Source organism: Scyliorhinus canicula, chromosome 2 (genome assembly GCF_902713615.1).
Source record: "Scyliorhinus canicula chromosome 2, sScyCan1.1, whole genome shotgun sequence".
Classification (NCBI taxonomy): Eukaryota; Metazoa; Chordata; class Chondrichthyes; order Carcharhiniformes; family Scyliorhinidae; genus Scyliorhinus; species Scyliorhinus canicula.
Genome location: NC_052147.1, coordinates 245,709,419 through 245,735,054, shown reverse-complemented (window position 1 = coordinate 245,735,054; position 25,636 = coordinate 245,709,419). Strand labels below are relative to the sequence as shown.

General features: G+C 45.3%; 1 protein-coding gene across 1 annotated transcript in view; it reads left to right on the top strand.

The window, feature by feature from the left end:
- LOC119962083 (histamine N-methyltransferase-like) overlaps positions 1 to 25,636 on the top strand; it is a 48,660-nt gene that overhangs the window by 7,479 nt on the left and 15,545 nt on the right. Inside the window, exons 2-3 of the mRNA XM_038789935.1 lie at positions 11,650 to 11,705; positions 16,379 to 16,486. Coding sequence (XP_038645863.1) covers positions 11,650 to 11,705; positions 16,379 to 16,486 — 164 coding nt within the window. The remainder of the gene's footprint in view (positions 1 to 11,649; positions 11,706 to 16,378; positions 16,487 to 25,636) is intronic.

The following is a 25,636-nucleotide window of genomic DNA, read 5'->3' as shown; positions in this document are numbered from 1 at the left end:
ACAAATACATAAAGGGCAAAAAAGTAATGAGGGAGAGTGTAGAACCTCTTAAGGATCTACAAGGTAGGGCAGCACGTTGGCCTAGTGGTTAGCACAACCGCCTCACGGCGCTGAGGTCCCAGGTTCGATCCCGGCTCTGGGTCACTGCCCGTGTGGAGTTTGCACATTCGCCCGGTGTCTGCGTGGGCTTCGCCCCCACAACCCAAAAATCTGCAGAGTAGGTGGAGTGGCCACGCTAAATTGCCCCTTAATAGAAAAAATAATTGGGTAATCTAAATTTATTAAAAAAAAATTAAAAAGGATCTACAAGGTCATCTATGTGTGGATCTCTAAAAGATGGGTGAGATCTTAAATGAATATTTCTCATCGGTATTTACTGTTGCGAAAGGCATGGATGTTGTTGCATAAGGTTAAATCTCATGAGATTCAGGGTGAGGTAGTCAATCGTATACAAAATTGGCTTGATGACAGCAGACAAAGGGTGGTTGTAGAGAATTTTTTTCAAACTGGAGGCCTGTGACCAGCGGTGTGCCTCAGGGATCAGTCTGGGGGCCACTGTTATTTGTTATTATCATAGAATTTGCAGTGCAGAAGGAGGCCATTCGGCCCATCGAGTCTGAACCGGCTCTTGGAAATTATATCAATGATTTGAATGAGAATTTAGGAGGCATGGTTAGTAAGTTTGTAGATGACACCAAGATTGGTGGCATAGTAGACAATGAAGAAGGTTATCTATGATTGCAACAGGATCTTGATTAATTGGTCCAGTGGGCTGATGAATGGCAGATGGAGTTTAATTTAGGCAAGTGTGAGGTGATACATTTTGGTAGGTCAAATCGGGGCAGGCCCGACTCAGTTAACGGTAGGGAGTGGGGGAGAGTTATAGAACAAAGAGATCTAGGAGTACAGGTTTATAGCTCCTTCAAAGTGGAGTTACAGATGGACAGGGTGGTGAAGAGGACATTCAACATACTTGGTTTCATTGATCAGAACATTGAAAACAGGAGTTGGGAAGTCTTGCTGAAGTTGTCGAAGTTATTAATAAGGCCACACTTAGAATACTGTGTGCAGTTCTGGTTACCCTATTATAGAAAGCATATTATTAAACTAGAAAGAGTGCAGAAAAGATTTACTGGGATACTACCAAGACTTGATGGTTTATACTGTGTGTGCATGCGTTTCCTCTGGGTGCTCCAGTTTTCTCCACAAGTCCCCAAAAATGAGCTGTTAGATGAATTGGACATTCTGAATTCTCCCTCTGTGTACCCGAACAGGCACCGGAGTTTGGCGACTAGAGATTTTCACAGTAACTTCATTCCAGTGTTAATTTAAGCTGACTTGTGACAATAATAAAGGTTATTATTATTATAAGAAGAAAAGGCTGGATGGACTGGAACTTTTTTCCCTGGAACGAAGGAGGCTTAGGGGTGAACTTATAGAGGTCTATAAAATAATGAGGGGCACTGTTCAGGTAGAGAGTCAACATCTTTTCCCAAAGGTAGGGGAGTCTAAAACTAGAGGGCATAGGTTTAAGGTGAGAGGGAAGAGATACAAAAAGGTCCAGAAGGGGAATTTTTTCACACAGAGGGTGGTGAGTGTCTGGAACGAGCTGCCAGAGGCAATAGTAGAGGCGGGTACAATTTTGTCTTTTAAAAAGCATTTAGACAGTAACATGGGAAAGATGAGTACAGAGGGAATGGGCCGAATGCGTGCAATTGGGACTAGCTTAGTGATGAAAACTGGGCGGCAGAGATAAGTTCGGCCAATGGGCTTGTTTTCATTCTGTAAACCTCGATGACTGCGGGCGGGATTCTCTCAGCCCAGGGCTGGACTGGAGAATCCCCGCAAACAACGCAAATCACGCCACGCCACCCCGTCGCCGGCACGCGATTCTCCGTACAGCCATTGGCGCCGGCGTGGTTGGTGCGCCGCCGGTCAGGAGCTGCTCTGCGCGGCCGGCCAGCCGATTCTCGGCCCGGGATGGGCCAAGTCCCACCGGCGTCGTGCACACCTGCTCTCAGCCAGCGAGAACTCGGCGTGAAAGGGTCGGGGTGGGGCGGTCTATGGGGGCTTCTGACCCCAGGGGGGGCCTCCGATGTGGCCTGGCCCGCGATCGGGGCGCACCGCTTGGCGGGCCGGCCTCTCTGGCTGGCGGCCTCCTTTCTTCCGCGGCAGTCCCTGTAGTCCTGCGCCATGTTGCATCGGGGCTGGCTCATTAAAGGAAGCCACCGCGCATGCGCGCATTGCCGCCGGTGCCACTGCGCATGCGCAGACTCCGTTGGTGCCCGTTTCGCACCGGGATCAGCAACTGGAGCAGCGTGAACTGCTCCAGTGCTGTGCTGGCTCCCTGTAGGGGCCAGGAGTGCTGATCCTGAGGCAGTGTTGATGCCGTCGGGTAACGCGACGGCGTTTCTGACGGCGTCAACTTTAACCTCAGGATCACAGAATCCCGCCCTATGACTCTATGTTTTGCAGTGCATCATTCATTTTTTAAAAATAAATTTAGAGTACCCAATTCTTTTTTTCCAATTAAAGGGAAATTTAACACGGCCAATTAACCTACCCTGCACATCTATGGGTTGTGGGTGGTGAAACCCATGCAAACATGGGGAGAATGTGCAGACTCCACACAGACAGTGACCTAGATTTGGGATCAAACGTGGGATCTTGGTGCCGTGAGGCAGCAATGCTAACCACTGCACCACCGTGCTGCCCATAGTGCATCATTCATATCGGCAATTCTACCGAACATGACAGAGTGCAGGCAATCATATTGCTAAATTTGTACAATAAATCCTTGCTTAACTCCGTTAAGAAAGACACAATGTCTACCATAATATTATTTTAGAGATCTTTATGAGGGATAAATATTGGCGAGGACACTGAGTGACCTCCAGATGCTTTTAAGATAATTAGATTTTGCATGGCCTCTTGAGAAAGCAAAGAGACTTTTGGGGTGGGATTTTCTGGACCTTCCCGCAGGCGAGATCTTCCGGCCCCGCAGAAAGTGACACCTTGGTGGCGGGACAGGCAAGTCACACAAAACACTATAGACATCGGCGGGAACAGAAGATGGAGTGGGTAAACAATGGTGTGATGCCCCTTCTACAGGAAAACATGCCTCAGAGAGCGGTGGTGGAACTCCTGCCCTTGGCTTCATGTTTTGTGCTTTATCGACCCTTTTAATCATCTTTTTATTTGAAGTTTTTAGTTTCATTTTCTCTTTGTTTTTGTTTAGTGCAGAGTCCCTTTAAGGAGTGCCCCTTTTACATTATCCCTCAATTTATTTGATTTAGTTGAATTGATTGAACTTAAAAAAGTTCCAAGTCAAGGAATGGGACTAAGCCTCAGGTCTCCAGGCTCTAACCTTGGTAGCATGGGATCAAGAGGCAAAGGGCTTGCTTCTCCTCCAGGTCCCCAATGCCTGCTGGTCAGGATCAATGACCTGCCCACCCACCAACCAAGGCAGGCATAAGAACATAAGAACATAAGAACTAGGAGCAGGAGTAGGCCGTCTGGCCCCTTGAGACTGCTCCGCCATTCAATGAGATCACGGCTGATATTTTGTGGACTCAGCTCCACTTTCCGGCCCGAACACCATAACCCTTAATCCCTTTTTTCTTCAAAAAACTATCTATCTTTACCTTAAAAACATTTATTGAAGGAGCCTCAACTGCTTCACTGGGCAAGGAATTCCATAGATTCACAACCCTTTGGGTCAAGAAATTCCTCCTAAACTCAGTCCTAAATCTACTTCCCCTTATTTTAAGGCTATGTCCCCTAGTTCTGCCTTCACCCAGCAATGCAAACAACCTTCCCGCATCTATCCTATCTATTCCTTTCATAATTTTAAATGTTTCTATACGATCCCCTCTCATCCTTCTAAATTCCAACGAGTACAGTCCCAGTCTACTCAACCTCTCCTCATAATCCAAACCCTTCAGCTTTGGGATTAACCTACTGAATCTCCTCTGCACACCCTCCAGTGCCAGTATGTCATTTCTCAAGTAAGGAGACCAAAACTGAACACAATACTCCAGGTGTGGCCTCACTAACACCTTATACAATTGCAACATAACTTCCCTAGTATTAAACTCCATCCCTCTAGCAATTAAGGACAAAATTCAATTTGCCTTCTTAATCACCTGTTGCACCTGTAAACCAACTTTCCGTGACTCATGCACTAGCACACCCAGGTCTCTCTGCACAGCAGCATGCTTTGATATTTTATCGTTTACATAATAATCCCGTTTGCTGTTATTCCTACCAAAACGGATAACCTCACATTTGTCAACATTGTATTCCATCTGCCAGACCCTAGCCCATTCACTTAACCTATCCAAATCCCTCTGCAGACTTCCAGTACCCTCTGCACTTTTCGCTTTACCACTCATCTTCGAGTCATCTGTAAACTTGGACACATTGCCCTTGGTCCCCAACTCCAAATCATCTGTGTAAATTGTGAACAATTTACCACCAGCTACTGATTTCTAACCAGAGAAACACCCATTAATCCCCACTCTTTGCTTTCGATTAATTAACCAATCCTCTATCCATGCTACTACTTTACCTTTAATGCCATGCATCTTTATCTTATGCAGCAACCTTTTGTGTGGCATCTTGTCAGAGGCTTTCTTGAAATTCAGATATACCACATCCATCGGCTCCCCGTTATCTACTGCACTGGTAATGTCCTCAAAAAATTCCACTAAATTCGTGAGGCACGACCTGCCCTTTATGAACCTATGCTGCGTCTGCCCAATGGGACAATTTCTATCCAGATGCCTCGCTATTTCTTCCTTGATGATAGATTCCAGCATCTTCCCTACTACCGAAGTTAAGCTCACTGGCCTATAATTTCCTGCTCTCTGCCTACCTCCTTTTTTAAACAGTGGTGTCACGTTTGCTAATTTCCAATCCACCGGGACCACCCCAGAGTCTAGTGAATTTTGGTAAATCATCTTTAGTGCATCTGCAATTTCCCTAGCCATCTCTTTTAGCACTCTGGGATGCATTCCATCAGGGCCAGGAGACTTGTCTACCTTTAGCCCCATTAGTTTGCCCATCACTCCCTCCTTAGTGATAACAATCCTCTCAAGGTCCTCACCTGTCATAGCCTCATTTCTATCAGTCGCTGGCATGTTATTTGTGTCTTCCACTGTGAAGACCGACCCAAAAAACCTGTTCAGTTCCTCAGCCATTTCCTCATCTCCCATTATTCAAACTCCCTTCTCATCCTCGAAAGGACCAATATTTACCTTAGCCACTCTTTTTTGTTTTATATATTTGTAAAAACTTTTACTCTCTGTTTTTATACATCACTATCCAATTGACTTCAGCAAGTCACGATGAGCAAGCACGTTCCCCTCCTGAAATAATCCCCAGTTGGCACAGGCTTAATGGATGAGAAACAGTCAAGACTAAATGCAAGTCCATGTTGATCAGGACATTTGGGCGCAAGGTAACACAGTGGTTCAATTCCAGGCTTGGGTCACTGCCTGTGTGGAGTCTGCACATGCTCCCCGTGTCTGCGTGGGTTTTCTCCAGGTGCTCCGGTTTCCTCCCACCGTCTAAAGATGTGTGGGTTAGGTGGATTGTCCATTCTTAAAAAAATGCTCTCAGTTTGCTCACTCAGTGGTACTCACTCCTTAACCAACACAAGGGGTTCCACTCCCTCATATCCAGCTGGTGTGCTGGTGTGCGAACGCTAGATGTGTCATGCACAGGGGTGCAAGTTTTCCAGGGAGCATGCATGACAGCATCATCTTAGGCCAGTAGCAGATCCCTGGGATTTTCAAAGGACATCTCAGGTGACAGGTATGACTCCTTGGAGACAATGGATATCCACTCATGTTACGGCTGATGACACTAGTGTAGAGGTCACAGACCACTGCGGGGACCAATTAAAATGAACTTACAGTGCGACTCAATCTGTTAATGAGCAGTGCATTGGCCTGCTAATGATGTGATTCTGCTGCCTTGACAGGTCTGGTGGGCCTCTCAATACAGCTCCCAGAGGGCCTCCTACATTATTGTGGTCGGTTGTGCCCTATACAATTTGGCTCGGCTGTGGGGCAAGGAGCTTCCTGAGGACCATCTTGAAGAGTGAAATATGTCCTTGTGTGAGGAGGATGTGCATGAGGACGCCGAAGAAGAGCCTCAGAGTGCAGCCCAGAGGGCGAGGATGTGAACAGGCAGAAGGGCTATAAATGCCCTCATGACCTCTATTTTTGGAAACTCACCATCATTCTTAGAATTTCCCCTATACCAAAAAGTGCCGACATTCTAAATGGTGAACAGGGATTCTCACTCCCTGACTCCGATGCAGGCTTCAGTGGGTGCTATTCAGGTCAAACTATATTTTCAAGTTATCCCCTGGTATAATCCATACCTTCACCGAAGATTTTATCTACTTACCACTTAGTAGCATTGATGTCCTGGGTCCTGCATTGCTAAGTAAGTAAAGTAGACTTTAGGAATAACCACTTTTTCAGGTTAAGTTAATAGAACAGTACAGCACAGAACAGGCCTTTCAGCCCTCGATGTTGTGCCGAGCAATAATTACCCTACTTAAACCCACGTAACCTGTATCCCAACAATCCCCCCATTAACCTTACACTACGGGCAATTTAGCATGGCCAATCCACCTAACCTGCACATCTTTGGACTGTGGGAGGAAACCGGAGCACCCGGAGGAAACCCACGCACACACGGGGAGGACGTGCAGACTCCACACAGACAGTGACCCAGCCGGGAATCGAACCTGGGACCCTGGAGCTGTGAAGCATTGATGCTAACCACCATGCTACCGTGAGGCCCCTAAAGTTATTTTATTTTTATATGTTTTCTTTTAAAAGCTGCAAACACTTTCTTTACAGAAAGGTAAAAAATTCTGGTTGGTTGAAGGGACCTTCAGGCCCACCTTGACAATCAATCTTCTTTAAAGTCTGGTCTTCTTGAGATGTATTCGCTGGTTAGCTCCGTTGCTGTGTCTTGTCGATCCCATGTACTGAGCTATAAGAGATGGCTCTGCTAGCTATCTCTCAGCTGACTCTGACTACTGTTTAAATTCTCGTCTTCCTTAGATGTATAGCTGTTTAAGCTCAGCTGCTTGTCATGTATTTCCCATGACCTAACTGTGAGAGCTGAATATGCTTCTCTTCTCTCTCCTCTCTCTGAGTTCTCTGAGTTCTCCCCCCTTCCCTTCTCCTTCTGGTTTTGCTCCCTGGGTTTATATTCTCTTTCTAATAGTTATCAAGTTTTTATTACCTTATTGTAAATTAACTTATTTCCACTTTGATTTTAAAAAGTATCTTTGATCTAAACATTCTAATACAACTAAGTATTCATTTTGGGCATAATCTCACCTCTCAGATCTGATTACATTGTCCTTTGTGATGTTCAAAGTTCCTTTGTGATATTCAAAATGCTTTGGTTTCAAGAGGTGTTACTTGTAATACCTGTCATTTCAATAGTTTAATTTTCCAATTGTCCCCAGCTCATAACTTTTGCCTTTGATTTTGACTTTAAATTATGTTTATCATAGACAGGTTGTCTCCAATTTTCTTTAATTTACTTGATGTTAGCAAAATTTCACACTTAGAATTGACACCAAATTCAACTGAACATCATCTTTTCCTTTCCAGATGCATCCTAAGATAGTTACTTTCAATGGAGGTGTGAACCATTGTTTTAGCTTAATACAAGAATCCTGTGTTTTTGCTAAGCCTGCTTGTGAGAAAGAATCTGCATTTTATAATCCTGTCCTTTGCAGCTGCTATTAACCTTCATTGGATCTTTCCTTGTATCCTCTCGGGTTTCTCTCAGACCAGATATTGCCAGACTTCCATGTTTCAAATGACGCATTTTTTTGTATTTTCAACAACACCTCCCAATTCATGGTTGAAGACTGGTATGCTGGCTTATATTGTGAATTCCCCCCCCCCCCCCCCAGGTTGTCGTGATCCCTTTGCAACCAGGAGTGGAGGTAGCCGAGATCTCAATCATCAGGGTGCTGGGTGTGACAGCTGCATGGTCAATGCAGGAGGATTATGATGACTCGCAGTGTCGAATGGGCTGCGATTCTCCTCAGCTACTGTTTATGTCTGACTCCTGTATGTCTACTGCCAGCGTGCTGACTCCCCGGCCCATGTCTCAGTGAGGTTCTGCACTACATTCCTTTGTCCCTTTGCACTAGAAGGGGATTAGGGATGAAGGTCTAGTGTTCACTGAATCATGCCTGAGTCCTGAAACATTCGCAATGAGAGGGCCAAACTGTCTGATGGGCATGGAGCCCCAGTGAGGTCACCTGCATCCTGATGGGGAGGCCATGCCACTGGGAGGTCGGTTTAAGAATCTGAGGTGTTGAAGTGGTGAATAACAATAATATTTAATGTAGTGACATATCAAAATGACAATGTGCCCTCACAATACTTTCTGTACTCTCCCACCATGTTCAGGTGTCCACATGCACATCAGAGGTGGGGGCAGCCAATTTCCTTCCACACCTTGTTGCCTGAGATATCCTTGGCAGACGTCCTCTGGAGTGGCGCGTTCCAGTGCCCCGTCTACATTCGGGTAGCACCGGTGTTGTTGAGTAACCCTGTTCAGGCCGCTGTGCTCGGGTTGCGCTGGTCTCAGTAAAGGAGGATTCAATTTGGCTCGTCACTCCCAGACTCTTCTGGGGCGAAGTCCCCAGGCTATGCGCCACTTGAATGAAAGTGCAGAGGCTCCTTATTTTCCTCTCACAGGCCGAGCTGGCTCTCCGCACAGGCCCATCACTGCTCCTCCCCTGTGAGCCCCAGGGCTCTCTCTCCTCAAATAGAGTCAGGATCTTCAACTCCAGTTACCCGTCACCCGTCTTTTCTCACTCACAACTGTTGTGAACAGGCTTATCCTGCAGGAACACAAATGGAGATTTTACTAACTGGATGTCTGGTAGGTAAGATGTTGATGAAAGCTGGCATGTATGAGCATGACACATGAGCAGAGAAGCTAGCAGGTGTGGGAAGCTGGAGCCCTGCTAGCTGGAAGCCTGTGAAGTTAATGTGACATTCCTCACGGTGACAACAAGGTGGAGTGCAGAGAGGATACAGGAAATACTTAGACTGGCAGAACGGAATAGGTTGCACATCTTCCTGTGGCATTGCACCCTTGTCCTCTTGTCGTGCTGCTGCCACCGTCTCCCAGGTGGGGTTCATCATCTTTCTGGAGGGTATCTTGTCAACCTCTTGCTCTTCTCTCCTCCACGGCATCCAACATTGTGGTTAGTGCCCCCTCCATGAATCGTGGAGCTGGCCTCCTGGCTGCCATCCTCCTGGCTTGAATGAGAGTAAATGCTGTAGAGCTGTTTAAAAGCAGCGCCACCTTTACTGAAGGTCTCAGATGAAAACAGGGCGGGAGAATCAGATGCTGGGCATTTTCCACTTGGGGAAAAATAATTTTTCAAAGTGGTTCAAATTGCTGCTAGATCGCACCATCGAGGCTGGTGGGACTCGGGCTGGTTTTGGCTCCGAGAGTGACGCTTACCTAAGATTTAGGAAAATTCCACGCTCGGAGTAGGGGTGGGTCATTTGGCCCATTAGCTTCCTCCACCACTCAATAAGATCATGGATAACCCAATTGTGGCCTCAGCTGCACTTTGCTGTCTTCCCCCCTCAACCTTGAATCTCTTAAAAGTCACTTGCTTTATTGTTTTTAATTCACAAAACATAGCAATCTCTGTGGCATGAGTTTTCCTTTTGCCAATATGAGTTTGAATCTGGCTCCAAGTCAAGGTGATTGCGAGGTTCTGAGTAATAATGATGCCATCAAGCCCGGTGAGCAGCGCATTACATTGCCTTATTCTGACAGAGAGAAATCCAGAAAGTAAAAAGCACTAAACCCCCTAACATTACAATTTTACCCATAACAAAATAAACAATTGGGCGCATACACATGGGATTAAAGTGGAAGCTAAAATATTACTACCTTAGAAAAAATTAAAACATATGTGCAATTTCTTATCACAATGGAAAGATTTGACAAATTTGAAATTGAATTTTCAGTTCTTGTGTTGCTGTTCAGCGGTTAATTACAAACATGGTACATTGTTCAAATTCCAGCAACACCTCATCAAATGAGGTGTAATTTATTCATGGGATTTTACAACAGGTCCCAGTGGTTAGACCTACTGCCTCACAGCATGATGGGCCCGGTTTCAATTCCGTCCTCAGGTGACTGTGTGGAGTTTGTACATCCTCCCCGTGTCTGCGTGTATTTCCTCCGTGTGCTCTGGTTTCCTCCCACAGTCCAAAGATGTGCAGGTTAGGTGGATTGGCCATGGTAAATTGTCCCAATTGTCCAAGGATATGAAGGTTAGATGGGGTTACGGGAATAGGGAAGAGGGGTTTGGGTAAAAGCAAATTACTGCCGATGCTGGAATATGAAACCAGAGAGGAAACGCTGGAAAATCTCAGCAGGTCTGGCAGCATCTGTAGGGAGAGAAAAGAGCTATCGTTTCAAGTCCAGATAACCCTTTGTCAAAGATTTCCGTGCTTCACTGTATGTATGGACTTCAGAAGTGACTGTCAGTTTTGTTAGATTTCCACTCCTGGTAGCATGTTATGCTCCTTCTATTGTTCTCCAAGGTTGTCAAAGTTGTAGTGTTTACAAAGAACATAAAGCTATACATTTAAACCAGAGCTAGTTTATTTTACACTACTTGAACTGGTTTGCCCATCTACTGAGTAGCAGCTAACAAAATATTGTATTGAATCTAGGTTACATAATTAATCATCTCTCACTAATACAACCCACACTCTAACTCAACCTCACACTATCCTTATTTATCAACTTCCCCAATAGCGTCCCAAAGAATACTTAGAGACGCAGCCTTTCATAAGACTACTCAGTGATGCCATCTAGTGTTGATATACATGAATATCATCTTGTTAACCCCTTACTCTCCTTAGATTATACATATCATTCCAAGTTTCAGAGAGGCAATGACAGGGAATGCTGACAGTTTCACCATCACTGCTACTGTAAATTTCAGGTCATTTGCTTCTTTGTGCCGAATTGAAATAGTTCAAATAATTTGATAACTTTTGCTTTGCAGGTTTACAGATTAACTCTGAGTTTTTTGCATATTAAAATTAAGATCTATGTAGCCATTGTTCAGTGAAACCGTTTGTAACAAACATCATTTCAGATTTGTTCATGCCTTTTAAAAATAACTGTAACGATACATATATAGGTACGCCAGTAAAGGGTTAATCATTACATCTCAGTGCAATTCCAACACTAGAGGGCACCACCAGTTCCCGGTATAAATATCAGACCTCAGGGAATGCTGGGTGATTAGCAGAGGAGACGTATTGATCACAGCACGAGGAGTAGTTTAGATTTGAGTTAGATTCATCATTAGTTAATACTAGATTCTAGATTACTGTTTAACGGATTCAACCTTACTTTGTTAGTAGTTATAGCTCAGTAGTGAGTGCGAACTTTATTTAATTAATCTCTATTCAATAAAATAGTTTTGCTTCAATCTAAAGATTGGTGGTTTTTTATCATCAACGCATCAGACCATTCTGAATCAAAAGGTAAAGAATAATGACATATTACCACAAAGTGGAATATAACAATAATATTTTATTTTCTTCACAGCATCGGGAAAAAGGGAGTTTCCAGTCTAAATGTCCTGGGGGTAGGAAGTGGTTCAGGTAGGTCCTGCAGTGTCCATTGTTCTGTATCTTATGGCATATCTGTTGTTTTCATGAGGTCTGCATTTTATCACCCCGGACACAGAGTATCTAATTAAAAATCGATTTTCAATGACAAATGAAAAGGATTCAGAAATGAATGTCAATGGAAATGAATTGTCCATTCAGTAGCAACCACAAGGATAATGCACTCTGGGTCGCTTGAAGGGAATGAAACCCTGAGAGCAGACAGTTGATTTCCTGATGGACATGCAATTGCATTGAGGCTCTCAGACATAGCCGTGTTGATGTTGCCCACCCTCTACATCTGCCTGGTGTGAGGGAGAGGCACTCTGACCATGAAATTCTGCCCTGGATTCCGATAGTTACTACTACTAATAATAATCTTTGTTATTGCCACAAGTAGACTTACATTAACACTGCAATGAAGTTACTGTGAAAATCTCCTAATCGTCACACTATGGGACCTGTTCGGGTACACTGAGGGAGAATTCAGAATGTCCAATTCACTTAACAAGCACATCTTTCAGAACTTGTGGAAGGAACCGGAGCACCCGGAGGAAACACAGAGTATCTAATTAAAAATCGATTTTCAATGACAAATGAAATAGTTCAAATAATTTGACACGGGGAGAATGTGCAGACTCCGCACAGACAGTGACCCAAGTCCAGAATCAAACCCAGGACCCTGGTGCTGTGAAGCCACAGTGATAACCACTGTGCGACCGTGCCCCCTACATGTGGGAGCATGGGCTGTAGTGCAGGCAAGATCCACTGTGTAACCCATTGGAACTGGATGGGAACGAGTTCACGCACCGTGCAGGAATCTCCTGTGGCCATTTCCCTGCACAACAGATATACCGTTTTTGATACTGTTTTGATACTGATAGAGTTTACAGTGCAGAAGGAGGCCATTTGGCCCATCGGGTCTGCACCGGCTCTTGGAAAGAGCACCCCACTTAAGACCTCACCTCCACCCTATCCCCGTGAACCAGTAAACCCACCAACCTAAGGGCAATTTAACATGGCAAATCCACCTAATCTGCACATCTTTGGACTGTGGGAGGAAACCGAAGAACCCGAAGGAAACCCATGCACACATGGGGAGGACGTGCAGACTCCGCAGAGACAGTGACCCAAGCTGGGAATCGAACCTGGGACCCTGGATCTGTGGAGCAACTGTGCTAACCACTCTGCTCCCATGCTGGTGAGGGGAATGACCTCCCAGAGGACACAGAAACAGCTGTTGGTTCTACTGCAGAAGGTAGGAGTAAAAAGTGTGTGGCAGGCTTTCAAGGAACGAATAGGTGAACTCCAAAAGTTGTTATTCCTATTTGGCGCAAGAGTAGGAAGGGAATTGTGGCTAAACCGTGGCTTACAAGATAAATTAGAGAGAGTATTAGATTCAAAGAAGAGGCATACAAATTAGCAAGAAAATGCAATCGATCTGAGGATTGGGAACAGTCTAAAATTCAGCAAAGGCCATGGGATTGATTAAGAAGGGGAAAATACAATTTGGAAGTAAACGAGTGGGGAACATAAAAACTGACTGTAAAAGTTTCTCCAGGTATGTAAAGAGAAAAATATTAATAAAAACTAATGTAGGCCCCTTACAGTCAGAAACAGGGAATTCATAACAGGGAATAAAGAAATGGCTGAGGAACTAAATTCGTACTTTGCTTCTGTGTTCACAAAGAAAGACATGAATAATGCACTGGAAGATCTGAGAAGCACAAGTTTCAGTGAGAAGATGAAGGAAATAAATGTCAGTAAAGAAATTATTTTGTGGAAATTAATGCGATTGAAGCTGGCAAATCACCATGGTTTGATAATCTTTATCCCAGAGCACTTAAGGAAGTGGCCCAAGAAATAGTAGATCCATTGGTGGTCATTTTACCAACTTCTTTGGTCTCTGGAATGGTTCCGACAGATTGGAGGGTAGCAAATGTAACCCTGTTATTTAAAAAGAGAGGTTGAAAAAAAACAGGGACCTATAGACCAGTGAGCCTCACATCGGTAGTAGGGAAGTTGCTGGAGTCCATTATCAAGGATTTAAGAACACAGCATTTGGAAAGCAGTGATGTAATCAGACAAAATCAGCATGAATTTACGAAACAAAAATCATGTTTGACAAATCATTAGAATTCTTTGAAGATGTAACTAGTAGAGTTGACCAGAGAAAACCAGTGGTTGTGGTTTATTTAGACTTTCAGAAGTCTTGCAATAAGGTTTCACACAGCAGATTAATATCTAATGTTAAAGCACATGGGAATACAGGTTCTGTCTTGAGATGGATAAAAAGCTGGTTAGCAGACAGGAAACAAAAAGTTGGGAGGAATGTTTTTTTTTCTGATTGGCACGCAGTGACTAGTGGGGTACCACAGGCATCTGTGCTAGGTGACGGCATGGTAGCACAGTGGTTAGCACTGTTTTGATGCCAAAATCACGGCAGGTGCCGATTTGACGCCAAATCGAAATGCTCCAGCACCTCGACAGCGGTGTCAATGCGCACCAGAATGCACACACGGTAGACATGTTTGCATATTATTAGCAGGCCCACCCTGTGTTCTCCAGGGCCTCCGCGGTTCTCCGCCTCCGATGGGCCGAGTTCCCGACGGCGCGGTTCACTTGTGCTTTTAAAAATCGTGAAACCGACGTGGCAGCTGCTGAGGGAGTGAGGTGGGGAACAGGAGGTGTCCAACATAGTTTGCTGACTAGCCTGGAGACTTCTGTCACGGCAATGGGGAGGAGTGGGGGGTGGCCAGGAGGTGGGATGTGAGGTTTGGTTGGACAGGTAGTGGAATTGGTCTAGGTGCTGCGCCGGTTGTTCTGTCGCAAAAGTCCACGGATTCTGCATTGGCGTCAATACTTAGGGCGGGATTCTCCGATTGCCGACGTCGAAATCGCATTCGCCAATTGCCCGGAGAATCTGTTCTGATGTCGAAATTGGGGGCGGTGCCAGTTTTCGGATGCTCCTGCCCCTCGAAAATGGCATCATCGCTGAGTATGGCGCACACCTTTGGGACGGCCTCAGAACATCACCCGGAGGCCCTCCCCCCGTCCTCTGCCGCCGGTGGGCCGACTTCCCGACGCCATGGATCTCTTGTGGTCTGAGGTTTTGTCAACATCGGATGGCAGCTGCAGACTGTATCCAGCGCCGTCAGAGTCAGGTGGGGAGCCACTCCGCTGACCAGCGGGGCTTTGGCGGGACCTGGGGTGACTGGTGGGGGGTTGTCCTGGGGTTGCGAGGGCTATTACAGGGAGGCCCTATCTGTCACGCCTCCGGCAATTCTGCATCATTATTTGCAGGGAAAGCCAGGGGTTTTACGTAGAGTGGCTGCTAGCCTCCCACTGGGAAGGCAGGGTGGGGTGTATGTCGCAATACTAGACACATGGTCCAGACATAGCCCTGTCTCAGATACGGAGAATCCAACCCGTGATCTGGCCTTACAGTAAGGCCAGTGTTACCTAGATGTTCTCCTCCTCTTACTTTTCTTATCTGCTTTGGGACAAGTGGAGATGGTCGATAGCTTTAAGTTCCTGGGGGTCACCAACACTAACAGTCTGTCCTGGTCCACTCACGCTGATGCAACAGTCAAGAAAGCCCAACAACGTCTCTACTTCCTACAGAAGCTAAAGAAATTTGGCATGTCTGCATCGACTCTCACAAATTTCTACAGATGTGCGATAGAGAGCATCCTATCTGGCTGCATCACAGCCTGGTATGGCAACTGCTCAATCCAAGATTGCAAGAAGCTGCAGACTGTGGTGAACTTAGCCCAACGCATCACACAAGCTTGCCACCCCCACATTGATTCTGTCTACACCTCTCACTGCCTCAGGAAGGCAGACAGCATTATCAGAGACCCTTCCCACCCAGACATTGCCTTCTTCCAGACCCTTCAATCAGGCAGAAGGTACAGAAGTCTGAAGACTCACACATCCAGACAGCTTCTTCCCCACAGCTAGAAGACTCCTCAACGACTTCCCCTCGGACTGATCAATTCCCTGTAAGAACACTATTCACGACGCCCTATACTGCTTTTGCTCATGTATTTGCTTTGTTTGGCTCCTTGTTCTGCACTGTAACCAATCACTATTTTGTCGATGTACCATTTGTCAATGTTCTCTGTTGATTATTATTGTGCCTCCTATATGTACATCCTGTGTACGTTCCTCGGCCGCAGAAAAATACTTTTCACTGTATTTCGGTACATGTGACAATAAATCAATTCAAATCAAATCAAATCCACATTTTTCATTCCAGTAGCAAACCTTTCCTTCTTGGGACTTTTACACATAAAGTTAGAAAGGAGCCCTCTGCACATGGTATGGAATCCATTCCCTTATCGCTTCAGCTATCTCCACAATTCAATTAATATCAGAGTAGGTTTAGTCTCCTGTGATTATTATTCACCTAATATGTAAGATCTTAAATGAAAACAAAAAATAGACTTTGAGTGAATTGCATAAGTCAATAAAAATACATTCAGCTTTTTATGCTTTTGCAATAGTACATTGCTTTCTGATGAGCGCAAATTGATTAAAATTGATCTGAACTTTTGAAATTTAAAACAAGTAAATCCTATCAGATTCAATGCAGCTGATCTACTTCTATTGAAAATGTGCTGTAATGAATTCATGGACAGAAATGTTGTGTTTTTTCCATTCAGGTGAAATCGACTTTGAGATTCTTGGCAAAATTCAAACCAAACATCCTGGCCTTCCTATTCACAATGAAGTGGTGGAACCAAATCCAAACCAAATCACCAAGTATAAAGGTATTGATTAAGCTTCAATATTTTTATGCACTACGTGTTTTCAGGTGAAAACAATATGCCATTCTCATAAATGCAAGGAACTGAAAGGGTTAATGTAATGTCTAAATCAACGACAAGAGAGAGCGAGATGTACAGCTCTGTGAGGCATTGATGCTAAGCCTTGGCAATGAGAGGTTGAGGAGAAAGTTAGCGTACAGACTGAAGGAAAGATAGTGTGAGTGAGAGCAGATCATAGTTAATGTAACAGTGTAGAGCTAATAATAATAATAATTGCTTGTTGTCACAAGTAGGCTTCAATGAAGATACTGTAAAAAGCCCTTCATTGCCACATTCCAGCAACTGTTCGGGGAGGCCGTTACGTGAATTGAACCCGTGCTGCTGGCCTTGTTCTGCATTACAAGCCAGCTGTTTAGCCCACTGTACTAAACCAGCCCCTAAGTAGATGAGTGTAGATTATATGTTTATTATCAACTGTGTATTATATAGGAGTAAGTGCCAAATCCAATTTAGTGTCAATAAATGTATAGCTTTGTTCAATTTAAAAGCTATTTGTGGTCTTTGTGAACACTGCACCAACCATCCTGAAATTATCAACACAAAAAACACCACAAACAACAGTGTTGCTTGAGCTATTAACACATCTTCTACCTGTTTCCTGTTGTGACCATGGGGTGGAATTCTCTGTTTTGGAGACTAAGTGGGATGATGGGCAGCTCCAGCGTACCTTTCCCGCCGACCAGAATGATGGGATCCGATGCCACATTCTGTGCTTGGAACCTCATTAATTATGCAAAGGAGTGTTCACCTCTGAATCACCTGGTGGGATGACAGCTGATTAGTCCACCTGCCCTCAGCTGATGTGTTTAAAGGTCCTGATGCCATATTTAAACGCCAGTCCAGCACACTTGTGTCACTCTCTCCAGCTCACATGCCTTCACCAGACCATACAGGATGTCCAGGGAGGAAAGGCTAGCAACTTAGAAGAAGTCTGTTCCTTGATTCAACCACCTCTGTTGCAATCCCAGTACTTGTGAGGCACCCATATCCCATCTTAATTTATACCCACTGCCTCTGGAGCCTTCATCCATCTCCTTCCTGTAAATAATGTGGTATTCTTTTGACCCCCTTGTTTTTAAGCTATTTCGGCAGGCTTGTAGGGGTTCATCTTCCCCCATTGGTCTTCCCTCTGTCTCCAACAGTTTGTGTCTTTTATCAACCTTCTTACCCCTCAGCGTGCCATTGTGAGCCTTTCCCTACCCACTGCAAGTTTCTTGCACAGCTCTCTTTCCACATTGCCCCCCTTGTGTTCTTCAGGCCACCAATGTCCAATCCCCCACCCAGCCCCTTCACCTTGTACACCAGCCCCTGGTCAAACCTTGGACCTTTGTTATTGTTGTGGCGGCATGAGTCACACAGCACAATGCTGTCCAGATAGATACTGGCCTGTGGCGCCGGGAAGGGGGGGGGATGAAGGATACCCGTGTACTCCCTAACCCCAGGCGCAGTACTGAATTGAGACAGCGCCACAGCATTGTCTATGGGGCAAGCAGCACAGTGCCGTGCATGTGTACCAACTCCACATGGACTTGGAGGGCAGGAACCGGTCTGCCCAGGCAGAGTGGTGAATGGCACAGCAGGAGCAGTGCAGCACGATGGCAGAAAGGTTTTCTTGCACTCACCTCAAAGTCTCTTGCAAATTGAGGACCGCCTTGTGCATGCCTCTCTTCCGCAATCGGGTTTGACACTGATGTGATTTCCCGCTGGCATGACGTAAGATCAGAAGTCCTGACAGTACACTGGTGGGCAGCTGTTTTATAGGGTATTCATGAGATGGAAATAATGTTTGCGCCATCTGCCAGTGGGAGGATTAATCTGCCATTAACGTGCCATTGGAAGAATTTAATGTAATTTTCCACCTTTTTGGCCCTTGCCACATTATTTGCACCCACCTGCCACCAAAACCACCAAGAGGTTGGCCGAATACCATTCCATGCGTGGCTGAAATATAAGTAATCTTTTGACTGATCATAGAACCAGCAGTTTGTTGTACCCAATGTGAAATGACTGCTGACAACATTTGGCAAAAATAAGTTAATCGTTTATAAATTATAATCTTCTACAATTACGTTCATGATCATTAGGTTAATATTGTTTTAGATGGAGTTTTGCACTGCACTCACTGGGCTGAATCCATGTATAATCAATTGCAACAAGATGTTAAAAAAACACATGGTGAGAGCACATGTGAGGAGTGTTAAAACATTGAATTGAAAATTAAGGATTAAAATCAATTCCCTGTTTCTGAGTTGGTCAGAAGAACCGGCAGCAGTGTCTGGAAAGAAGGGATTTTGTACTGAAAGTCAGGAACAGCCAGCTTCCAGTGATTTCTTGGATGCTCATGTAGTCTTCCCCACGCATCCACTTCATAACCTTTTTTCACAGAACAACTTATGATAAGACGATAATACATTGGAGCAGAATTGGGCCACTCTGCTCCACCATTTAACCATGACTTATATTGTTCCCCTCATCTCTGTTTTAAAGGAATGTCCTTTAGTCTGAGATGTTCTGGAAAGTACTGTCTGATCGGATATTTGATGCAAATTGAATAGAAACTTCCAAAATGGATTTGGATATACACTTGAAGATGGAAAAAAATTGCAGGGCTTGGGAAAAAGAACAGGATGTGGGAATGTGGGTTTGCATTGCCCATGTAACTTATTGTTTGTGGTATCAACACAATGAGTTAAAGCAGCGTTCAGTTCTACTGAATTGGGCGTTTTTGTGAAGTCAGCCTAAGATAAGGTTAAGAGTCTAAAAGAATGGGCAAGTCATTTTTAGAAAATTTTTCCCAAATAGGGGGCAATTTTGTGTGGTCAATCCACCTCCTCTGCCCATCTTTTGGGTTGTGGGGGTGAGACCCACACAGACATGGGGAGATGGACAAGTCATGTAAAGGCCTGGCTTAAATCTCTCGCACACATTGTATAGTCATATTTTATATTAACGAGGATTAAAGTGTTAAAGTAAATAATATAACCATGATATCGAAATACTTAGCAGAATTCATAATCTTCTTGACTCCATGTTATCTAAAATCTACTTTGTATGTTTTGATTAATATAGTATTATTTTGTGCTTGTATCCATGGAAAGTAGCGATCAAAATAGAGAATTGATATTAGTGCTCTGCTTTAATCACCGTTTGCCATGCTGAAATTGTGCCACCTAAGCTCTTCATGTTCGGGTACACTGAGGGAGAATTCAGAATGTCCAATTCACCTAACAAGCACGTCTTTTGGAACTGCGGCAGGAAATCAGAGCAGCAGGAGGAAACCCACGCAGACATGGAGAGAAGGTGCAGGCTCCAAAAGACAGTGACCCAAGCCGGGAATCGAACCCAGGTCCCTGGCACTGTGAAACACCAGTGCTAACCACTGTACTACCGTGCTGTCCTGATTCTGACTCTATACATCTGACTCTAAACAGATGGAGTTTAATGCGGAAAAGTGTGAGGTGGTTCACTTTGGAAGGAGTAACAGGAATGCAGAGTACTGGGCTAATGGCAAGATTCTTGGTAGTGTAGATGAACAGAGAGATCTCGGCATCCAGGTACATAAATCCCTGAAAGTTGCCACCCAGGTTAATAGGGCTGTTAAGAAGGCATATGTTGTGCTAGCCTTTATCCGTAAGGGGATTGAGTTTCGGAGCCACAAGGTCATGCTGCAGCTGTACATAACCCTGGTGCGGCCGCTCCTGGAGTACTGCGTGCAGTTCTGGTCACCACATTATAGGAAGGATGTGGAAGCTTTGAAAAGGGTTCAGAGGAGATTTACTAGGATGTTGCCTGGTATGGAGGGAAGGTCTTACGAGGAAAGGCTCAGGGACTTGAGGTTGTTTTCGTTAGAGAGGAGAAGGCTGAGAGGTGACCTAATAGAGACATATAAGATAGTTAGAGGGTTAGATAGGGTGGACAGTGAAAGTCTTTTTCCTCGGATGGTGATGACCAACACGAGGGGACATAGCTTTAAATTGAGGGATGGTAGATATAGGACAGATGTCAGAGGCAGTTTCTTTACTCAGGGAGTAGTAGGGGTGTGGAACGCCCTGCCTGCAACAGTAGTAGACTCGCCAACTTTAAGGGCATTTAAGTGGTCACTGGATCGACATGTGGATGAAAATGGAATAGAGTAGGTCAGATAGGCTTCAGATGGTTTCACAGGTCGGCGCAACATCGAGGGCCGAAGGGCCCGTACTGCGCTGTGATGTTCTATGTTCTATTGTCTGGGTTCTCTGATACTTAAAGTAAGAAAGCAAATCAGAAAATTAAAGCAGTCCAACTCAGGGTAATAAAGCTAATTGTAACTCTTTTAAATAGCTGGCATCGTCATATTGGTAGATACTGACAGTGCGTACCTAAGATAATGATAGAGATTTTAACCACCAGCTGTAGTGTATTGAAAATTGAATTGTACATTTTGTTCACTTGATGATGCCATAGACACATGAAACAGCAAAGGGAGTCTGATAGGGACAAATAATAAAGGATCCATGTCAGCTCCTGCAGTTCTAATTCTAAATATCTCCAGCTGAATATAGAACTGTTTCTCTCCAAGATCTTCATAACATGCACTGGGGCGGGATACTGCCAGTCTCTGCTCCGAAATCGCGATCGGCGTGGGGTTGGAGAATGGGCGTCAAACCCAAGATCGGGTCAAACGCCACTCCCCGGAAGATCTGCGCCAATCAGGCGTGCTCGGTCGACGTGGCACCAGTCGGGGGCCATTGAACGAGGCCCCCATGGCAATTCATCGGATGCAGCTGGCCGAGTCCCCACCAGCGTGGTTCTCTAATGGTTCCACCCAACGGCAACTCAGCATGGCAGCTGCGGACTCAGTCCGAGGTCGCCTTGTTGGGGGGAGGGGGACAATTCACGAGGTGGTGCCTCCAGGATGGCCAGGCTACCGTTCGGGGGCCACCGATCCACGGGCGAGTGGTCACTGGGGGGGAGGGGGCTAACGTGCCAGTCCACGTTGTGGGTCCGCATGTCTCACAGGGAGGCCGAGGCAGGTTGCGGCTGTGCGCATGCGTGGACCCCCGACCGGGAGTGCAGAGCCCCGTATTGGCAGCTGGAGCTTTGAGGAGCACTCCGGGGCCCTGCTAGCCCCTGCTATGGGGATCATGGGGGATCACCCTGGACTTTCTCCAGGTAAGTCCAGTGTGATTCGCACGCGTTTTCACGCAGGCGTGGGGACAGTGCCCCATTATTGGAGAATCACACTCCTGGTTCTTACCTGAGAAATGGTCAACTCCAAGAGTAAGTCAACTCCAGGAGAATAAGACAAGGCTAAATGGCCTCTACTTTAATGCACGGAATATTACAGGTAAAACGGGTGAAGGTTGACATGTGGAATAGCCATCACGGAGACATGATTGTGGGGGCGGCAGGATTGGCAAGTTAACATTCAGGATGCAGAATCTTCAGAAGGGGTATGGAAAGGGGCAAAAGAGGGAGAGGCATTGCACTATAAGATAAGGAGTCAATTACTGCAGTAAGCAGAGATGATATCTTGGGGGTGGCATTAAATGAAGCTTTCTGGGTAGAGCTTTGGAATAAAATAGGGACAGCCACATTGCAAAGAGTTTATCATAGAACCCCAGATAGTCAGAAAGAAATTGAGGAGCAAATATTTGCGCAATTTGCAGAAATGTGTAAAAATAATAAAAGGGTAATTATCGTGGGTGATTTCAACCTTCCCAACATTAACTGGGATAGTCATTGTGTTAGATGGCTTAGATGGAGCAGAGTTCATAAAATATATACAAGAGAACAATCCTTAATGAGTATTCTGTATCGGTATTCACCAGGGGGAAGGACATGATGGATGTTGAGGTCAGGGATAGGTGTGTGAATTCTCTTGAGAACGTCAATATATCAAAGGAGGGAGTGTTGAGCATCAGAAATTGCATTAAGGTAGACAAGTCCCCCAGGACGGATGGATCTATCCCAGGCTACCGCGGGAGAAAAGGGGAGAAATAGCTGAGGCCTTAACAAATATCTTCACACCCTCTTTGACTACAGTTGAGGTTCCAGAGGACTGGAGAATAGCTGATGTTGTTCCCTTGTTAAGAAAGGAAGCAGGGATAATCCAGAAAATTATGCTGGAGAGCCTGACAGTGGGGAAACTTTTGGAAAAGATACTGAGGGACAGGATGTGTGCACATTTGGAGGAAAATGGACTGGTTAGTGACAAACAAACAAACATTAACATGGTTTTGTACAGGGAAGGTCATGTCTCACCAACTTGATTGAGTTTTTTGAAGAGGTGACAAAGAAAATCAATGAGGGAAGGGCTGTGGATATAATATATGTGGACTTTAATTTTTTTTTTAAATTTAGAATATCCAATTCATTTTTTCCAATTAAGGGGCAATTTAAAGTAGCCAATCCACCTAACCTGCACATCTTTGGGTTGTGGGGGTGAAACCCATGCAGACACGGGGAGAATGTGCAAACTCCTCACAGACAGTGACCCAGGGCTGGGATTCGAACCCGGGTCCTCAGCGCCGTAGGCAGCAATGCTAACCACTGTGCCACCGTGCCGCCCATGTGGACCAACACCCATAAGGTGTTTGACAAGGTCCCACATGGCAGACTGGTACAAAAACTAAAATCACACGGGATTCGGGGTGGGCTGGCTGGATGGATACAGAACTGGCTTGGTTATAGAAGACAGAGAGTAGCTGTGGAAGGGTGTTTTTCTGTAACTAGTGGAGTTCCACAGGGATCACTGCTGGGACCTTTGTTGTTTATCATATATATAAATGCTCTGGAGGAAAATGTGGGTGGTCTGATCAGTAAGTTTGGGGATGACACGAAGATTGGCGGAGCTGCTGATAGTGCCGAGGATTGTCAGAGGACACAACAGGATATAGATAGATTGGAGACTTTGGCACAGAAAAGCAGATGGAGTTTAATCCGGATAAATGCAAGGTGATGCATTTTGGAGGATCAAATCTAGTTCTGAATTACACTGTAAATGGTAGAACCCTTAGGAACATTAACATACAGAGAGATCGGGGCGTGCAGGTCCACAGTTCCGTAAACGTAGCAACACAGGTGGCCAAGGTGATGAAGAAGGCATATGGCACGCTTGCCTTCATCAACCGGGGCATCAAGTATTGGTGTTGGGAAATCATGTTGCAGTTATATAAAACCTTGGTTTGGCCACATTCGGCGTATTGCGTGCAGTTCTGGTCACCATATTATCAGAAGGATGCGGAAGCTTTGGAGAGAGTGCAAAGAAGTTTTACCAGGATGTTATCTGGTCTTGAGGTTGTTGGCTATGAGCTGAGGTTAAACAAACAAGGATTGTTTTCATTGTTAGGACAGAGGCTGAGGGGAGACCTGATAGAGGTCTACAAAATTATGAGAGGCATAGACAGGGTGGATAGCCAGAGGCTTTTTCCAAGGGAGGAAGTATCAATTGCAAGGGGGCACAGGTTCAAGGTGAGGGGGGAAAATTTAAGGGAGATATGTGGGGAAAGTTTTTTACATAGAGAGGTGGGTGCCTAGAACACGCTGCCAGATGATGCGGTGAAAGCAGGCACATGAGCAACATTTAAGATGTATCTGGATGGGTACATGAACAGGAGGAAATAGAGATTCCGACCGAGTCAGAGCAGTAGGTTTTTCTTTAGTTAGTGCATCATAATCGCACAGGTTTGGGGGGCCGAAGGGCCTGTTCCTGTGCTGTACTTTATTTTGTTCTTTGTTCTTTCTTTAACTATTGAATCCCAGACTGAGGTAAGATGGTATCAATCTTTTGATTGACCTCCGAAGTCTGATTTCCCGCTTTTAATCTGGTTACTGTAATGTCTCTTTAATTCAGAACACTTTGTTTATTTTTCTCTTGAATTCTCCCAAACAATGCGTTGGTCTCTGTTGTCTTATCTTCAGCCTTCTTAAGACATTCTTTCTGTCCCATTTTCCTGGTTATCAGGGCATTGATTACTTCTTTGGGAAGCCTGTCTCTTTGCAGCTCCTGTCCTGTCCAATCATTCTTCTGGCTGAGTTGAGTGATCAATTACTCCCCAGTGACCTGTCTCTAATTGCAAATAAATTCAGCTAAAAACTGAATTCAAAAGATTTTCTACCTTGCAAGGCTCCCAAGGTGCAAAACCAGCACTGCTAATTATTTATTTTTCACATCATAATTCTCTCGAAAAACAATAGGAAAATGTTTTGAATTGAAACCAACCCCCACACATACTAACAAGCATGAATCTAATTATAGGTTTCACCTTTCCTTCCATAGAAGTATTAAATTAAACCCACTGTTACAATCCCAGTTGATGTTGTATGGATAGGAAGATGCCAGAATGGAACTCTGACTGAAAAGACCATGGGTGCCGTGGCACGGTTTAGCATGAATTCCACAAACATGTCAGGCACCACGGTGGCACAGTGATTAGCATTGAAGCTTAAGAGCTCCAGGGATCCCAGTTCAATTCTAACCTCTGGCGACTGTCTGCAGTTTGCATTTTCTCCCCGTGTCTGCATGGGTTTCCACCAGGTGTTCTGGTTTCCTCCCACAGTCCAAAGATGTGCAGGTTGGATGGATTGGCCATGGTAAATTACCCCTATGTGTCCAAAAGGTTAGGTGGGGTTACTGGGTTATGGAGATAGGGTGGCGGCGTGGGCTTGGGTAAGGTTCTCTTTCCAAAGGTCAGTGCAGACTCGATGGGCTGAATGACCTCCTTCTGCACTGTAGGGATTCTATGATATGGATTATTTGTATTCTCGGCATAATTGTACTTGGGGGTGGGGGGGAGGGGAGGGGCTAGGCCATTGGATGCACCTGCATGATCTGTCTCTGGGTAGAGTGGTACCTGGCATTCCCAATGCCACCCAGGGACCTTGGCACTGACAGCCGAGAATCCTGGCTGTGGCATCCAGGCAGGGTTCCCAGGTGGAAATTTCAAGTAGGCATGGGCACAGCCAGGGTGCCAGGCTGGCATTATAAAGGTACCCGTGCTCCAGGGATATGGTCCAGAGGTACCCTGTCCTTATAAGGTGAGGTTGGAGGGGGGTGGGCTCGAGGACCCACTAATTGGTGAGCTGGGGCATTGGAGGGTCTGGACGCCGTGG